Below are 18928 nucleotides of genomic sequence, written 5' to 3'. Positions count from 1 at the left end.
GAAACATGGGTTTGTTATAATGATAAAAATGTTATGTAGCTCTGCCGTGGTAATGGCGCAGCACGTGGAATCTGCCCCACAAAGCTTACACTTCAATAAGGGTTGGCTGGCACTGCCGATACCCCACACATGCACTGTTTGCACTGTGCATTGGTGATGGCTTTTCCACACCATCCTGTTCGCTTGTAAGCTGCCTAATGCAAAAACAGGCAGCAAATTTGCACGTAATTAGCTTTAGTTATCATATAGATTAGTGCAATTTGCATGCACACGTGCTGGTAATCAGGCTGATTGAGGCCTAGTATTGGCAGCACAGTACCACTGCCCACTCTACTTGTGTGTGAGCAAGTGGGGTCTTTGACTGAACCACTAATTGAGTCACCTGTGCTGAAGCAGGGATTTTCCTAATACCTGGCCTGCTGGTGGCCCTTAGGACTGGAGTTGGCCACCCCTGGGACAGCGGGTTTCATCGGCTTGCGTTGTTCTTTGTTGTTCCCCTGTGGTGTAATGACGGAGGTAACGTTGCTCATGGGGTGTCTCTCGTCACAGACCCGTCGGTGGTATACGAAGTGAAGCTCCTGGCATTTAACCAGCACGGTGACGGAAACTCTTCTGTGCGCTTCGTGTCCCTGAAGGAGGCGTCTGCCCGGGCAGGTCAGTGGGTGCCAGCGGGCGCACAATGCCCCTTCCCAATCAGAGGCAACACGTTGCCTTGTGAGTTCTACTCCACTCATTCTCGGTAATTGGATGTTATTATCGTTTTATTTGTAAAGCGCCAACATATTCCGCCGCCCGGTACAAAGTGAGTGCAGAGTTATGTGAGCGACACAAACAGAATGAAATGCCAAATACGGAGCAACAAGCGCAAACAGATACAGACGGTAATTAGGGCCCTGGTCCGGAGAGCTTACACTTTAGAGGGAATAAGGGGCAATGTTGAAACAGAAGGTAACGTGGCTGCTCGTTGTGGGGCGGAGTGTGCCTCAGGATGGAGTGTGCCTCAGGATGGAGTGTGCCTCAGGATGGAGTGTGCCTCAGGTTAGAGTTTATTCTAGCCGCACGGCTGGTCCCATTCAGGTTTAAGAGTGCGGATGTTGGCATGGCGTTTGGTCCGGTGCCACAGCTGGTCCCTATCGGGTTGGAGGAGGGTGGTGGATGTTAGGGGTATGCCAGATAATACCATTACTGCTTCCTCTTCCTTGGCAGCTGCTCTGCAGACCAGCGATATACTATCCAGGATTCCACCCCAGAGGTGGCTGCATGCATACTTGTGAAATAGAATAGCTTTGTAATATAAATACAAGGCGTGAGAGGGGAATCTTTACCATTTATAAGCCATGGTCAGTGGCGTAACTACTCCTTAAGCGGCCCCTGGGCAACGACGCAACTTCGTTGCGGCACATCTCGGCACGTTACCATGGCAACACGTCGCCATCATGGCATCAATGAGGCGGGCCGCCATCACGGAATAGAGCAGCTCTGTTACAAATGCCCCGCTCTCTCCCTGGCAATCCGTTACATTGCTGTGGGGGAGAGTGTGGGGCCTCTGTAACCATTTGGGGGGTCTTCAAAAGTCCAGAGGGAGGGTCGGAGCCCCCGGGACGTTCCCTGGTCATCCTGGACCGGAGTTATGCCACTGGCCATGGAGTGTAAGGTGCAAATTTGATGCCCCATTGTGTCACAATGTAATGTCTCCAGCATGCTGATACATTCTCACTCCCTCTTCCCTCAGCGCTAAACCCGTCCTGTAACTGTGTGAGTGACGAGCAGAGGGGGAAGTCCTCCTCCACGGGAATCATCATCGGCATTCACATCGGGGCCACCTGCATCATCGTCTGCGTGCTCTTCCTTATGTTCGGGTACCGCGGGAGGTACGAGGGGAGGCCGCCCCCCAACTGTGGGAGAGAGACAGAAAGGAGGGAGGAATATGTTTTATACAGAGGAAGTTCGAGTGGAGAGAGAAGGCGATGAGGAGGAGATCGAGAAATGGATAGATAACGGAATGAGGAAAATGGGGAGAAAGGGAGGAAGAGAAGAGGGAGGAGAACATGAGGGGAAATGGAGAGATAAGACCGGCAGAAAGGGAGGAAGAGAAGAGGGAGGAGAACATGAGGGGAAATGGAGAGATAAAACCGGCAGAAAGGAATGAAGAGAAGAGGGAGGAGAACATGAGGGGAAATGGAGAGATAAGACCGGCAGAAAGGAAGGAAGAGAAGAGGGAGGAGAACATGAGGGGAAATGGAGATATAAGACCGGCAGAAAGGGAGGAAGAGAAGAGGGAGGAGAACATGAGGGGAAATGGAGAGATAAGACCGGCAGAAAGGGAGGAAGAGAAGAGGGAGGAGAACATGAGGGGAAATGGAGAGATAAGACCGGCAGAAAGGGAGGAAGAGAAGAGGGAGGAGAACATGAGGGGAAATGGGGAGATAAGACCGGCAGAAAGGAAGGAAGAGAAGAGGGAGGAGAACATGAGGGGAAATGGGGAGATAAGACCAGCAGAAAGGGAGGAAGAGAAGAGGGAGGAGAACATGAGGGGAAATGGAGAGATAAGACCGGCAGAAAGGAAGGAAGAGAGGAGGGAGGAGAACATGAGGGGAAATGGGGAGATAAGACCAGCAGAAAGGAAGGAAGAGAAGAGGGAGGAGAACATGAGGGGAAATGGGGAGATAAGACCAGCAGAAAGGAAGGAAGAGAAGAGGGAGAAGAACATGAGGGGAAATGGGGAGATAAGACCGGCAGAAAGGGAGGAAGAGAAGAGGGAGGAGAACATGAGGGGAAATGGGGAGATAAGACCGGCAGAAAGGAAGGAAGAGAAGAGGGAGGAGAACATGAGGGGAAATGGGGAGATAAGACCAGCAGAAAGGGAGTAAGAGAAGAGGGAGGAGAACATGAGGGGAAATGGAGAGATAAGACCGGCAGAAAGGAAGGAAGAGAAGAGGGAGGAGAACATGAGGGGAAATGGGGAGATAAGACCAGCAGAAAGGAAGGAAGAGAAGAGGGAGGAGAACATGAGGGGAAATGGGGAGATAAGACCGGCAGGAAGGAAGAGAAGAGGGAGGAGAACATGAGGGGAAATGGGGAGATAAGACCGGCAGAAAGGAAGGAAGAGAAGAGGGAGGAGAACATGAGGGGAAATGGGGAGATAAGACCAGCAGAAAGGGAGGAAGAGAAGAGGGAGGAGAACATGAGGGGAAATGGAGAGATAAGACCAGCAGAAAGGAAGGAAGAGAAGAGGGAGGAGAACATGAGGGAAAATGGGGAGATAAGACCGGCAGAAAGGGAGGAAGAGAAGAGGGAGGAGAACATGAGGGGAAATGGGGATATAAGACCGGCAGAAAGGAAGGAAGAGAAGAGGGAGGGGAACATGAGGGGAAATGGAGAGATAAGACCGGCAGAAAGGGAGGAAGAGAAGAGGGAGGAGAACATGAGGGGAAATGGAGAGATAAGACCGGCAGAAAGGAGGAAGAGAAGAGGGAGGAGAACATGAGGGGAAATGGGGAGATAAGACCGGCAGAAAGGAAGGAAGAGAAGAGGGAGGAGAACATGAGGGGAAATGGGGAGATAAGACCGGCAGAAAGGGAGGAAGAGAAGAGGGAGGAGAACATGAGGGGAAATGGGGAGATAAGACCGGCAGAAAGGGAGGAAGAGAAGAGGGAGGAGAACATGAGGGGAAATGGGGAGATAAGACCGGCAGAAAGGGAGGAAGAGAAGAGGGAGGAGAATATATGGGGAAATGAGGGGTTTGCGTTAGACTGACAAAGGAACACGTTTATGGCTAACTATTTGCATCACAGAAACTTACATTGGACGCAAACACAAGCAGAATATGGAGCAGAGAGTCAAAACAAGCTTCTATTCACACTGTTTACATTGATATATCAATACATTGATATATACACTTACAGTATATCTTGCACTACATATAAATAAAACAGAAATAGCCGTGTTAGTCCAGTTCCGATAGTGCAGAGTAAATGAGTTCTTCAGTATTAGGTGATACCTTTTTTATTGTAATAACAATTTATGTCATAGGACAAGCTTTCGAGCGTTTTCCTCTCTTCCTCCGTATTGCCGACCTGAGGAAGAGAGAACTCTCGAAAGCGTGTCCTATGACATAAATTGTTAGTCCAAATAAAAAAGGTATCACCTAATACTGAAGAACTCATTTACACTATATAGATATCTTCCTAAAAAGGTTGGACATCTTTTTAGAAAGGAAATGGTATATAACGAATAAGTAAACATGGGAAGGACGCTGATCCAGGGAGTAATCTGATTGCCAATATTTGGAGTCAGGAAGGAATTTATTTTCCCCTTTATGAGATGAGCATCTGTCGTCTAAATTTAGCATAGGTTGAACTTGATGGACATACCGGTATGTCTTTCTTCAACCTCATCTACTATGTAACTATGGGAGTACGGTATACAAGGCTTGAAAAGGGAGTAATTTGCACATGTTTTCACGTACGTCCTGGGCATGAAGTGAAGTTGATCCCATTATAAGTTACAGTTACAAACATGTTTAAAGTAGGAAACAGTCAGAGTCTTTAAAGAAGTTACAGGAGGCGGATTTGCGGGACTCGAATAAATTGCTCCTGAAGTGGGATGATTGCTACGAGACGGGAGATCGACCTGATTCCATAGAGAACGACGGGACACGGAGTAGGACCCTTCCAGTTGGGAACCTCTTTGGTCTGATTGGGAATGATCCTGTATGTGGAATAGTTTACTCTTTGTGTTAGTGGAAGAAAACATTAGAATAAAGCACATTTCTTAGCACAAACCTTCCCATAAACTGGGGAAACACAAGACCAATAATCTCATCATTGAATGAGTTAAACTGGGGGGACAGGTGGTCATGCTAAGGTGAGCAGCTCTTGGCTGCAATATGTGGCCAACACTGCCCAGTCTGATACGCTTCTCTTACTCCCGTCTTCCTGCTGCCCACAGGCTCATGAAGTGTAAGACGGGGCGAGAGCAGCTGCCCGCTCCGCAGGGCTCCAGGGCGGGAAGCAGGGCAGGCTCGGACGTGCCCGGTCCGAATGGTGCCGCCCAGAGAGACGACGAGGTGCCAGGAATCGGGGGGAAAGAGAGCGACCTGAATGAGATGGAGCGTCTTTGCCCCCGCCCCTCTTCGCAGACAGACGCGGGGGCCACGGTGAGGGGCGCTTTTTATTTATTTGTAGTCATTGTGAAATTCCACTTTTTTTTTACCCAAATCTGGACTGTAAGATTAGTCGCAGCATTACTTGGAACTAAGGATCCATTAAGGATTGGATTGCAGTCAAAGAAGCTGCTGGCAGCCATATTTCCCTATCCCAAGGAGAATAACAACTGAAACGTGTCCATCCTGGGGAAACAAGGAATTTTCAATGAAATTTGCACCGGCTGTCACCGTGCTAAATATTATTGCAGGCGTCATATTTAATAGAAAGTAGGTGTAATACACAGTGTAACACAGTTTTATTTATATTAACATAATTAGTGACAAATTGGCGGGAGGGTCAGGAATTGGATTAAAGAAAGAACGCTGCATTAACAACTCAATAATTCAACCCCCTTTCTGCACCTTCTAGTTTCACCTCTCTATAGACAAAGCAGCTGCATTATAAAGTGAAACTAAGTACTGCACATCAGGCCCATCTGGCATTAACAGGGTTAACTCGATCCCTTTTCTTTCCTCCCCCTCACCCCCCCAGTGTGGCGCTGTCCCCGCTCCTTCTCTGGACCAGACGCAGGTGTCCACTATCACCGCTGATGAACTCAGCTTTGCTGAAGAAGACCCTCCGTGCCCCCGCGCCCCATACCTTCCACCCGCACCTGGGGACTGAACGTCCAACCTCTCTCTAAATGTGAACTCACACCGCATCCTCGTAGCTCCAGTCGGACACGCCTGGCAGAGTTCTCTACACAATCTCAGGTCTCCATTTTGTAAACCCGGCATTTTTTCCGGCAGCTTTTTGATAGTGTTTTGTCTTTTTTTTATATTGTTTTTCTTTTCTACTTGAAAATTTGGCACTTAAAGCTTTGAACCCTCAGGAGGCTGTGACTGGCAATCTGTCTCACAGCCACCGAGCGAAAACCGCCCGCTTTTAAGCTTTCTGACGGCAAACGCTGAATGATGCTTAAACGTTTGTTCTCCTTCCCACCGATAATTCTTAAGGCCCCTTGGACGTTACAGAGAGTTTCCTCCTTCCATAGGCTGGTCATATTTTTTATTTTTTATTTGCTCTTTGACTGTTAATGAAGAGAAACAAGAAAGATATAAACTGTGTAAAATGGAGTCCAATGTGACGTCCTCCTCAACTCCTAACCTACCTCAACCGGGATGAATGTGGTTTCCAACCTTGTTTTGGTTAAGGAACCCTATAATTATATTGTGAAATTCTGCAGAACCCCAACCCTCTCTAATTGCATGCCTGAGATCAGATGCATTGTAAGGAACCCCGACCCTCTCTAATAGCGTGTCTGTAATTAGATGCATTGTAAGGAACCCCAACCCTCTCTAATAGCGTGTCTGAGATCAGATGCATTGTAAGGAACCCCAACCCTCTCTAATAGCACGTCTGAGATCAGATGCATTGTAAGGAACCCCAACCCTCTCTAATAGTGCGTCTGAGATCAGATGCGTTGTAAGGAACCCCGACCCTCTCTAATAGTATGTCTGAGATCAGATGCATTGTAAGGAACCCCCAACCCTCTCTAATAGTGCGTCTGAGATCAGATGCATTGTAAGGAACCCCAACCCTCGCTAATAGTATGTCTGAGATCAGATGCATTGTAAGGAACCCCAACCCTCTCTAATAGCGCCTCTGAGATCAGATGCATTGTAAGGAACCCCAACCCTCTCTAATAATGCGTCTGAGATCAGATGCATTGTAAGGAACCCCCAACCCTCTCTAATAGTGCGTCTGAGATCAGATGCATTGTAAGGAACCCCAACCCTCTCTAATAGTATGTCTGAGATCAGATGCATTGTAAGGAACCCCAACCCTCTCTAATAGCAAGTTTGAGATCAGATGCATTGTAAATTCTTTTGTATTTGTTACAATTTTCAAATGAACTGAACATTGCATGGAACCATTTAAGGACGCCCGCAGAACCCAAGGGTACCTAGGAACCCTGATTGAAAAACACTGGTTTAGAAGTAGAATTTGTTTCCCTCGTGCGTGCCCAGTACTGACACCTGCCCTACACTGGGGGTGTCCCCGTGTTAAGGTTTTTGTATTAATTTTTTTTTTTTTTAGGGTTCAGCTGAAAAAACCAACACCATTTGTTACAAAGAACCAAATAATGAGAATGAGATGACACGGACGTACGTTTCTTTAATATGTCAGAACCTGGGTGATTAAAAGCAGGAGGGGGGACGAGGAATAGGTGCAAAGTGATGCACTGACACAAAGACACATCTGGGGAAAGTGTCACAAATGGAACAATTCAAATTGCGTTACTTTTCGTCAATGTTGCAGGGAGTTTTACACCAATTTCTCTCCCTCTGCTGCAGTGAGTATTTTAGGGAGAAGATACAGGTGCTACAGTAGGTGTGGAGGTAGCACAATATCATAACGAGATTAAAACCACGTTACTGCCACCACGGTGCAGTTATTCCTGTTTGCGTGGGTTACATCAGGATTCGATGTTCCCAAGAGATCTGCATCAAATGTAAGATCAGACTAAGGCCGTGCGTATAGTGCCCGCGACGGGCGACGTCGCCCAAAAACAAATACATTGCCGCCGCCGCGTGCACTTATAGTAAGTGCTACGGCGAGAATGCGACGGAGCGACGTTGCCTCGCGAACTTTGGAAGCTGGAAATATTTGATTTTTCAAGGGCTGTCGCCTCATGTGACAGCCCCTGAACCAATCAAATGCCAGTACGCCCGCGCCGCCGCCGCAAAGCGAAATATAACTTTCGCTAGCGGCGACGGGTGACGTCACACGTACCATCGCCGGTCGCGGGCACTATACGCGCGGCCTAACTCATCGCAAACATTTGCATCCGGAGCAAAGTGACTCAAACTGAAAAATTATGCTCTGTGTTATGGACAAAGATTGCACCCTCTATGCCGGGGGGAGGGGGGTGGGGTGGGGGGCAATTCCAGTCAGTTCAGGTTTTCAGGATATCCCTGCTTCAGCACAGATGGTCCAATCAGTGGACCTTTAAAAATGAAAATATTTTTGGGGTTTTTAATATATGCAGCTTGTGATTACTTTAATTGAAAACTAATTGCCTAAGCTGTCGGTCGATTCGTTCTCCCGCGATCGATCAGCAAAAATCCTGCTTCCCAGGCTTCACTAAATGGCTGCCTTTCAGTTTCAATCAATCCTCCAGTTAGTGTAACTCAGCAGCTACAATGTATCCTCATATTACTAAGGTAACATTATCTATTGTTACAGTTTGCAGCTCAAACTGCTGGGAATATTGGCAACACATGATCACAAACAGGAAAGTGTTGCAAAGATCTTGCACTGCTGGTGAGGTGGGATAAACCTGCTGTAGAAAGCACAGGATGCTCAGTATAATAACACTAATTAAAATGATATTAAGAGATGAACAGAACAGATTTATAAAACATGCAGGATATTGCACGGATAGTTCCTTAAAGGCCGCTCTGGGGCTCATCTCGTGTAACCACGGCCCCGTGTGAAGTGCCGACATATTGAAGCCGATCGTACAGTTTGAGAACAAATCTCATTATTTGGCTCCTAACAAGTGTTGTCGTGTCGCAGATTGCCCGTGAAACTCTCTGAACGCGACGCACTTCCAAACTCTGAACGCGACGCACTTCCAAACTCTGAACGCGACGCACTTCCAAACTCTGAACGCGACGCACTTCCAAACTGAACGCGACGCACTTCCAAACTGAACGCGACGCACTTCCAAACTCTGAACGCGACGCACTTCCAAACTCTGAACGCAAACTTCTACCTCAGTTCTTTTCGATATTTTTTTTTTTAAATACAAATGGAATTGTTGTTATTATTGCTGATTTTTGCTTTCGTAGCTCGTACCCGCGGCCGCCTGTCCGTCTGTCCTTCTGTCCTTCTGTCCGTCCGGAGGCGAAAGATCGCGTCTGTTTTAATTATTGTTTGATCTCTTTCTTGGGCTAACATGCGCTGAGCTGCAAAACTCAGCCGAAAATGGCTACGCTCTGAGGCTGCTATTTTTAGTCCCGTTATCCCTGGGGGGGGGGGGTTAATAAAAACAGGAGGGGCTGAGCTAGTCCTGGGGAGTAGTGGGGGTTGTGCCTCTCCTTAACCCCTTCAGTGCCAGAGCAGTCAGCATTTCAAAGCAACACTGCTTATCTCATCTGGCAGCACAGGGGTTAATAAGAGGAGATAAACAGCCAAGTAGTAAGAGCACCCTACATGGCAGCCTTCTCTGGCAGTAAAGGGTTAACACCAGCCCCTATTCTGTCTGTGTGTGGGTGTTATAGCCAGATGTCTTGTGTATCTCAGTAATGCTTTCAGAGGGGGGCACATGCTGTATACCAGGGGTCTCAAACTCAGTCCACAAGGGCCACCAAAAGGCCAGGTTTTCAGAATACCCCTGCTTCAGCACAGGTGGCTCAATCAGGGGCTCAATTGAAGACTGAGCCTCTGGGCCGCCTATGCTGAAGCAGGGACTGATTGAGCCACCTGTGCTGAAGCAGAGATATCCATATAACCTGGCCTGTTGGTGGCCCTTGAGGACTGAGTTTGAGACCCCTGCTGTATACAGTGGGCAACGGTTGGTTTTACGGACTCGATGAAACCCCCGACTGAGTTTACTGAGTTTCTGGCGCCCGGCGCTGGTTACGTGCGGTTACCGCTCCCCCCCAGCTTATCTCGGGGTTCAGAGAGCTTTGTGATGCAGGGAACAGGAGCCCTGGAAGTTGTGTGTCCGTGTGTGTGTTTGTACACCTGTGTCTCCCTCATCCCATCGCACTGTGCGCTGCTACAGAAGCAGGGTGCTGGATTTTGGAGGTCTTCCTCCTGCCCGCGGGTGTTTATATTCAGTTACCCATCGCCCTACATAGGTTACCATGACTACTGCTTCCACCCCGTAATTACAGCTAACCACTGCAGTTATAGGGCGCTAATGCTGGGTTAGGGCGATAAAGGATTCAATTGCCCCTGTCCCTTTAACCCCTCTGCTGCCAGAAGGGACACAATGTATCGCTTTGCGATGTGTTGATGGCCCGTTTGGCAGTGAAAGCGTTAAGAAGAGTCAGATGTCGTTACCTTAGCGCCGGCGCTGTCAGCCCACACCTTGCCCCCCACATTAAATTGAAGATAGACTATATCCACCTCTTCTAGCTGCTTTAGGCACTCGTGTGACGTATATGCCATAGATACTATATAGCAGGGGTGATCAACTCGTCCGCAGGAGCCACCAACAGGTCAGGTTTTCTGGATATTTCTGCTTCAGCACAGGTGGCTCAATCAGTGGCTCAGTCGACTGAGCCACTGATTGAGCCACCTGTGCTGAAGCTGGGACTGATTGAGCCACCTTTGCTGAAGCTGGGACTGATTGAGCCACCTGTGCTGAAGCTGGGACTGATAGTCCCCTGCGCTGAAGCAGGGGTATCCTGAAAACCTGACGGTGTTCCTTGAGGACTGGAGTTGCTCACTCCTGCTATATAGCATCTATGGCATATACGTCACACGAGTGCTTAAAGGAGCGTTACATAGAGCTAGAGGAGGTGGATATAGTCTATCTTCAATTTAATATGGGGGGGCCTGGGGTGGCAGCACAACGCTGGCAGCACAGCGCTGGCAGCACAGCGCGGGCAGCACAGCGCAGGCAGCACAGCGCGGGCAGCACAGCGCGGGCAGCACAGAGCGGGCAGCACAGAGCGGGCAGCACATGAAGAGAATAAACTGTATTGTGATCCAGAAATTATATCAACGGTTCGGTGAGCTATGGGACCTTCATCAGATGGGCGTTTGATTGTTATATATATATATATATATATATATATATCAGGCTGTAGCTGGTGTGTGTACATACTCAGATGTACAAGTCACTAAGGAGCAGGGTGTCTTCTGTGCTGTAACCCCATGCTGGAAGTGGAAATGTATTCACTTCTCATCATCTACTTCTTCATGGTTGAGAAAGGGAAGCCATGCTGAGGCAGCCATCTTAAATGTGACCCGCCAAAAAGATGTTTTGTTTTTTTTATCAGACGGGCTGTAGCAATTTTTTTTTAAAATAAGTATTGAACACACCTTTTAACCTCTTCAGTGCTTGTAAAGGTAACTGGTGTAATCACAATGACAATAAGGCACTTGAATGTCAGCTGATCCCATTGTTTGGGGACAGTCCTGTCCCCATCATTAAAGGGAACATTATAAATGCGTGTTCCAGGTGAATGTCCTAGTAGCTGTGTTTAGCTCCCCCGCTGTGGAACGCGTCAGGGCCCCTGTGGTGGTGGCGGGGCTTACTAAATCTGTCTGGATATTCAGGATCACATCGGACTTGTGGTTGTTAGAACTGAATGGATAAGAAATACAGTTTGTACAATGTCCCGCTTAGATTTTAGCCTGTGGCTACTTGTAATTGAAAATAAAATAGATCTAGTTCTACACTACTGCGCTGTGTCTTTATTGTGTGTCTGTGTGTGTCTGATGTGTAGGTCTGTGTGTGATGTGTGTGTGTGTGTGTGTGTGTGTGTGTGTGTGTGTGTGTGTGTGTGTGTGTGTGTTGTATAGGTCTGTGTGTGTGGTAGAGGTATGACTGTGTTTGTGTGTATTATGTGTATATTGTGTATTGTGTGTGTGTCTGTATGATGTGTAATGTGTATGTGCGTGTGTGTGATGTGTAGGTCTGTGTGTGTGGGAGAGATATGATTGTGTCTGTGTGTATTATGTGTGTGTCTGATGTGTATGTGTGTATTTTGTGTGTGTGTCTCTGTATGATGTGTGTGTGTGATGTGTATGTGCGTGTGTGTGTGATGTGTAGGTCTGTGTGTGTGGGAGAGGTATGATTGTGCCTGTGTGTATTATGTGTGTGTCTGATGTGTATGTGTGTGTATTGTGTGTGTGTGTCTGTATGATGTGTGCGTGTGTGTGTGATGTGTATGTGCGTGTGTGTGTGATGTGTATGTGCGTGTGTGTGTGATGTGTAGGTCTGTGTGTGTGGGAGAGGTATGATTGTGTCTGTGTGTATTATGTGTGTGTCTGATGTGTATGTGTGTGTATTGTATGTGTGTGTCTGTATGATGTGTGCGTGTGTGTGTGGTGTGTATGTGCGTGTGTGTGATGTGTATGTGCGTGTGTGTGTGATGTGTAGGTCTGTGTGTGTGGGAGAGGTATGATTGTGTCTGTGTGTATTATGTGTGTGTCTGATGTGTATGTGTGTGTGTGTTATGTGTGTGTGTCTGTATGATGTGTGCGTGTGTGTGTGTCTGTATGATGTGTGCGTGTGTGTGTGATGTGTAGGTCTGTGTGTGTGGGAGAGGTATGATTGTGTCTGTGTGTATTATGTGTGTGTCTGATGTGTATGTGTGTGTATTGTGTGTGTGTGTCTGTATGATGTGTGCGTGTGTGTGTGATGTGTATGTGCGTGTGTGATGTGTATGTGCGTGTGATGTGTAGGTCTGTGTGTGTGGGAGAGGTATGATTGTGTCTGTGTGTATTATGTGTGTGTCTGATGTGTATGTGTGTGTATTGTGTGTGTGTGTCTGTATGATGTGTGCGTGTGTGTGTGATGTGTATGTGCGTGTGTGTGTGATGTGTATGTGCGTGTGTGTGTGATGTGTAGGTCTGTGTGTGTGGGAGAGGTATGATTGTGTCTGTGTGTATTATGTGTGTGTCTGATGTGTATGTGTGTGTATTGTGTGTGTGTGATGTGTATGTGCGTGTGTGTGTGATGTGTATGTGCGTGTGTGTGATGTGTATGTGCGTGTGTGTGTGATGTGTAGGTCTGTGTGTGTGGGAGAGGTATGATTGTGTCTGTGTGTATTATGTGTGTGTCTGATGTGTATGTGTGTGTATTGTGTGTATGTGTCTGTATGATGTGTGCGTGTGTGTATGATGTGTATTGTGTGTGTGTGTGATGTGTGATCAGTGGAGGATTTACAAATCCGCCGCCTCCGTTCCGCCGCCTCCGTTCCGCCGCCTCCGTTCCGCCGCCTCCGTTCCGCCGCCTCCGTTCTGCCGCCTCCGTTCCGCCGCCTGCGCCCGCCGCCTCCGTTCCGCCGCCTCCGTTCCGCCGCCTCCGTTCTGCCGCCTGCGCCCGCCGCCTCCGTTCCGCCGCCTCCGTTTTGCCGCCTCCGTTCTGCCGCCCTGCTTCTCCTTCCCAATACAGCATCAAATGATGCCGCCAACGAGATGGCGTCGTTACCATGGCAACACGGCATCATGACGTAATTTGACATAACGATTGCCATGGAAACGAGATACCGTGTGATTTCCACGCCGTCATCTGACGCTCCATTTTGAAGGAGAAGCAGGGCGGCAGAACGGGGGCGGCCGGCGCAGGTAAGTCCCTTCCCATTAGGTCTGATTGGCCCGAGAGTGCGGCAAATGCGAATGGAGGCGGACATTTTTGCAGCCCCCAAATTTTGTCGCCTTAGGCCCGGGCCTAATGGGAAATCTGACAGTGTGTGTGATGTGTATGACTGTGTTATGTGTGTGTATCTGTGTACATGTGAAGACTGAGCCTCTGATTGTGCCACCTATGCTGAAGCAGGGATATCCTGAAAACCTGACCTGTTTGGGGAAGGGGGGGTGGGGGGGCTTGAGGCCTGGAGTTGAGCGCCCCGCTCTACGCGGCGCCGCCCTGTGTGTGCGCAGAGGGTGCTGAACAAGGACGTCTCGGGGGTTTCATGCCCATATGAAGAAATCGGATCATGTATAAGAGATAAAGGCGCTCGTAACATGAAACCTGCGCCGCCTAACTGATCGCGCAGAAATAAACGCTGTCATGGGGTTTTACGGGCGGCTTTATGGCGCTGTAATAAAGGGGGAAGATTTACGAGGGGTGTACTGTAGGAGCAGACAATTCCTGACGAGTGCACACAGTGTGCATGTGGGGTGCGGTGCAGGAATACTGTCAGTATACTCAGTGGGAGTGTATGGGCAAAGCTTGCCACTGTACGCGTTAACGCAGCCATACAAGCTGCCATTTAAAAAAAAATGGTGTTTGTTTTTCCCCCATTTAATATGTGCATCAATACAATCCATGCAATGGTAAGGAATTAGCTAAGTTGCCGATCGATCGGCGAAGGTTAGGCTTGGGGGTTCACTAAATGGCTGTCAGTGCAAAGGAAGAGGACCGAAGATGCAAAGTTCTGTGGGGGAAGATTATGTGACCAGGCAGTCACTAGATATAATTGGTGCACTGCTAGAGAGAGGGTGGGGCTCAAAAAGGGTTGTGCCAGAGCCTGTTTCAAGAGAGGAAGGGGATGTGACTTTGTAAATGGCTGCTATAGAAACAAAAAAGGCTTGTTACATAATAATACATTAAAAATGTAATTTAGAGTTTAAAAAATAAATAAATGCTACATGTATTTTCCCATTGTACAGAACGGATTTATTAAAAAAACAAACAAAAAAACACCCGTAGGATATTGCCTGGTCTGCACCTTTAAGGGACATTAGCCCTTCTGGCTTTGAAAAGTTCAGCTATATAAATAAAGATAAACATACATATACATATACGTACGTATACATACATACATATACACACATACATACTAATAATGAGGTTTCATCTCCCTGACACACGGGGGAGGAATGCTATAAAAAGCAGTAACACTGCTTATGTAAAAGACAAACATCCTTTTAAACAAGGGGACAGCGCTCTAGGAATTTCCAGGCCATATTTAAAAGCTTTATAGTATATTTATATATGGGCAACTCCAGTCCTCAAGGGCTTCCAACAGGGCAGGTTTTCCCTGCTTCAGCACAGGTGGCTCAATCAGTGGCTCAGTCAAAGACTGAGCCACTGATTGAGCCGCCTAAGCTGAAGCTGGGCCTGATTGAGCCGCCCGTGCTGAAGCAGGGATTTCCTGAAAACTTGACCTGTTGGCGGCCCCTTGAGGACTGCAGCTGGCCGCCCCTGGTTTATATTGTGAGTAAAGAGAAGACAGGTTTATGTTTAAAGCAGGTCTCCAGTTCTTAAAGCGAGACATATAATAAACCGGTAACGGTGACACTGCGGACTCCCTGGCGCTGCTAGGGATGTTTCGCTGGCAGTGAAGAGGTTAACGGCGCGGTACGCGCTCCCAGATAACGTGGGAATAACGCTGGATTGTGCACAGCTGTCTTTTGACTTGTGCAACCTCCAGATCTTTACAAGATCAGAGGGATTCCGTGTCGGGGAGCCAGGGGGTTCCACGTTCAAAGCCATCCACGTCTCCCCGTATTAAAAGTTTAACGGGCTCCAGATGTATCAGCCGCCCCATCCACGGGGGCGGGACCAGACAGGACTCTTTCACTGCTGGCGTGCGCGACCCCCCTCTTCCAAACACCCCGTCCCGAGTGGATAGGCCGCGCCTGTGTAAGGAGGGTAGCTTAAACTCTCCTTGTTTTTAAAGACGAATACAGCGATGGCCGGACGCGTGGTGGCACACGGAGGCGCGGAGTAGTGGCACACGGAGGCGCGGAATAGTGGCACGCGGAGGCGCGGAGTAGTGGCACACGGAGGCGCGGAGTAGTGGCACGCGGAGGCGTGGAGTAGTGGCACGCGGAGGCGCGGAGTAGTGGCACGCGGAGGCGCGGAGTAGTGGCACACGGAGGCGCGGAGTAGTGGCACACGGAGGCGTGGAGTAGTGGCACCCGGAGGCGTGGAGTAGTGGCACGCGGAGGCGCGGAGTAGTGGCACGCGGAGGCGCGGAGTAGTGGCACGCGGAGGCGCGGAGTAGTGGCACGCGGAGGCGCGGAGTAGTGGCACGCGGAGGCGCGGAGTAGTGGCACGCGGAGGCGCGGAGTAGTGGCACGCGGAGGCGCGGAGTAGTGGCACGCGGAGGCGCGGAGTAGTGGCACGCGGAGGCGCAAAGTAGTGGCACGCGGAGGCGCGGAGTAGTGGCACGCGGAGGCGCGGAGTAGTGGCACGCGGAGGCGTGGAGTAGTGGCACGCGGAGGCGTGGAGTAGTGGCACGCGGAGGCGCGGAGTAGTGGCACGCGGAGGCGCGGAGTAGTGGCACGCGGAGGCGCGGAGTAGTGGCACGCGGAGGCGTGGAGTAGTGGCACGCGGAGGCGTGGAGTAGTGGCACGCGGAGGCGCGGAGTAGTGGCACATGGAGGCGCGGAGTAGTGGCACATGGAGGCGCGGAGTAGTGGCACGCGGAGGCGCGGAGTAGTGGCACGCGGAGGCGCGGAGTAGTGGCACGCGGAGGCGCGGAGTAGTGGCACGCGGAGGCGCGGAGTAGTGGCACGCGGAGGCGCGGAGTAGTGGCACGCGGAGGCGCGGAGTAGTGGCACGCGGAGGCGCGGAGTAGTGGCACGCGGAGGCGCGGAGTAGTGGCACGCGGAGGCGCGGAGTAGTGGCACGCGGAGGCGCGGAGTAGTGGCACGCGGAGGCGCGGAGTAGTGGCACGCGGAAACGCGGAGTAGTGGCACGCGGAGGCGCGGAGTAGTGGCACGCGGAGGCGCGGAGTAGTGGCACGCGGAAACGCGGAGTAGTGGCACGCGGAGGCGCGGAGTAGTGGCACACGGAGGCGCGGAGTAGTGGCACACGGAGGCGCGGAGTAGTGGCACGCGGAGGCGCGGAGTAGTGGCACGCGGAGGCGCGGAGTAGTGGCACGCGGAGGCGCGGAGTAGTGGCACATGGAGGCGCGGAGTAGTGGCACATGGAGGCGCGGAGTAGTGGCACGCGGAGGCGCGGAGTAGTGGCACACGGAGGCGCGGAGTAGTGGCACATGGAGGCGCGGAGTAGTGGCACGCGGAGGCGCGGAGTAGTGGCACGCGGAGGCGCGGAGTAGTGGCACGCGGAGGCGTGGAGTAGTGGCACGCGGAGGCGCGGAGTAGTGGCACGCGGAGGCGCGGAGTAGTGGCACATGGAGGCGCGGAGTAGTGGCACGCGGAGGCGCGGAGTAGTGGCACGCGGAGGCGCGGAGTAGTGGCACACGGAGGCGCGGAGTAGTGGCACACGGAGGCGCGGAGTAGTGGCACGCGGAGGCGCGGAGTAGTGGCACGCGGAGGCGCGGAGTAGTGGCACACGGAGGCGCGGAGTAGTGGCACGCGGAGGCGCGGAGTAGTGGCACACGGAGGCGCGGAGTAGTGGCACGCGGAGGCGCGGAGTAGTGGCACACGGAGGCGCGGAGTAGTGGCACGCGGAGGCGTGGAGTAGTGGCACGCGGAGGCGCGGAGTAGCGCCACTTTTTATTGTATTATCATAAAGTTCTGTTTGAAAGAATAAGGGATTTACGTAAAACGTTATTACAGTAGAAATCAGGGCTGGCCAACTCCAGTCCTCATGGCTACCAACAGGTCCGGTTTTCAGGATATTGTTGCTTCAGCACAGGGGGCTCAATCAGTCCCAGCTTCAGCACAGGTGGCCCCCCCATATTAAATTGAAGATAGACTATATCCACCTCCTCTAGCTCTATGTAACGCTCCTTTAAGCACTCGTGTGACGTATATGCCATAGATGCTATATAGCAGGAGTGAGCAACTCCAGTCCTCAAGGAACACCGTCAGGTTTTCAGGATATCCCTGCTTCAGCACAGGTGGCTCAATCAGTGGCTCAGTCTTCAGCTTCAGCACAGGTGGCTCAATCAGTGTCTCAGTCTTCAGCTTCAGCACAGGTGGCTCAATCAGTGGCTCAGTCGTCAGCTTCAGCACAGGTGGCTCAATCAGTGGCTCAGTCTTCAGCTTCAGCACAGGTGGCTCAATCAGTGGCTCAGTCTTCAGCTTCAGCACAGGTGGCTCAATCAGTGTCTCAGTCTTCAGCTTCAGCACAGGTGGCTCAGTCTTTCTGAGCCACCGGTTGAGCCACCTGTGCTGAAGCAGGGATATCCTGAAAACCTGAGCTGTTGGTGGCCCTTGAGGACTGGAGTTGGCCAGCCCTGGTGTAGAATATGTTACGCAAGGGGATGAGAATTTACAATGGGTGCGCAAACATTGTTCTGTCCTGCACTCGTTTTTTAATGGCCGTTAAGAGGCAACGGGACGAGCATATCCCGCACAGAGCCGCTCTACTCATTACCTAAATAAATTAACCTGTTCATTTCCAGGGGGCTCTGCAAAACCTGTCCTGGTACAGAGACAACAATTTGCAGTTAATATTAAAAGTGAATTCATATTGGTGCACAGATACTCAGCATCACCATGCAGTGCAGCAGATCCAATTTCAACGTGGACATAAAGCTGCCTCTTTATAAGCCGCGGTAACCTCTTTCTTGTTAGCCCTAAAAAAGCCGCATTGTCATAGTTACAGAAACTGGGCGCTGAGCCACACCCCCCCTGTATTCATCCCCAGCCATCAATCACTTCCCCGCTGAAAAGCGCCACTCGTACCATCTCAAAACCAACCTCTTCGCGACCGGCAACTCGGGGACGGGCGAAGTTAAAGGGAACGCCCGCCTGTGCCCGGCTGGAATCTCATTACACTGCAGCCTTGGGATATCTGCTGCGTCCGAAAATCCAAAACGCGCCCTAAAATCCGACGTGTTTGGAGTCGATATTTAAAAAAAAATATATATATATATTTTTGCAGGGGCGCCAGCGTGAATTCGGGGAGGCCGGAAAAACTTGACCGCCCGAGGAGAAAGGGTGCAATAAAAATGAATAAATGAGTGCGGGGAAGGTTAACCCCTTACAGTATGGCCGTGAAGGGTATTCAAAATGGCGCGTTAGCTTGCAAGCTGCTGAGGATCAGGACTTTGTACAAGTCCATAAAATAATGGTGATTGCTGGTCCTGTGTGACCAGCCGGTTCTGTCAATGCTTTAAGCACCAACCCGTTTTAATTATCAGACATTCCTAGAAATGGGGTTTTGGT

At 50.4% G+C, this 18928-nt stretch overlaps 1 protein-coding gene across 1 annotated transcript in view; it reads left to right on the top strand.

Moving 5' to 3' along the window:
- Positions 1-8051, top strand: part of IGDCC3 (immunoglobulin superfamily DCC subclass member 3) — a 65732-nt gene extending 57681 nt beyond the window's left edge. Inside the window, exons 11-14 of the mRNA XM_075575330.1 lie at positions 550-654; positions 1733-1871; positions 4951-5158; positions 5700-8051. Of these exons, the coding sequence (XP_075431445.1) occupies positions 550-654; positions 1733-1871; positions 4951-5158; positions 5700-5831 (584 nt within the window). The 3' untranslated portion in view covers positions 5832-8051. The remainder of the gene's footprint in view (positions 1-549; positions 655-1732; positions 1872-4950; positions 5159-5699) is intronic.
- The last annotated feature ends 10877 nt before the right edge of the window (positions 8052-18928 follow it).

The sequence above is a fragment of the Ascaphus truei genome, chromosome 18 (genome assembly GCF_040206685.1).
Source record: "Ascaphus truei isolate aAscTru1 chromosome 18, aAscTru1.hap1, whole genome shotgun sequence".
In the NCBI taxonomy this organism is placed as follows: domain Eukaryota; kingdom Metazoa; phylum Chordata; class Amphibia; order Anura; family Ascaphidae; genus Ascaphus; species Ascaphus truei.
The sequence above is the reverse complement of the archived record's forward strand: the minus strand, read 5'-3'. Positions and strand labels throughout refer to the sequence as shown.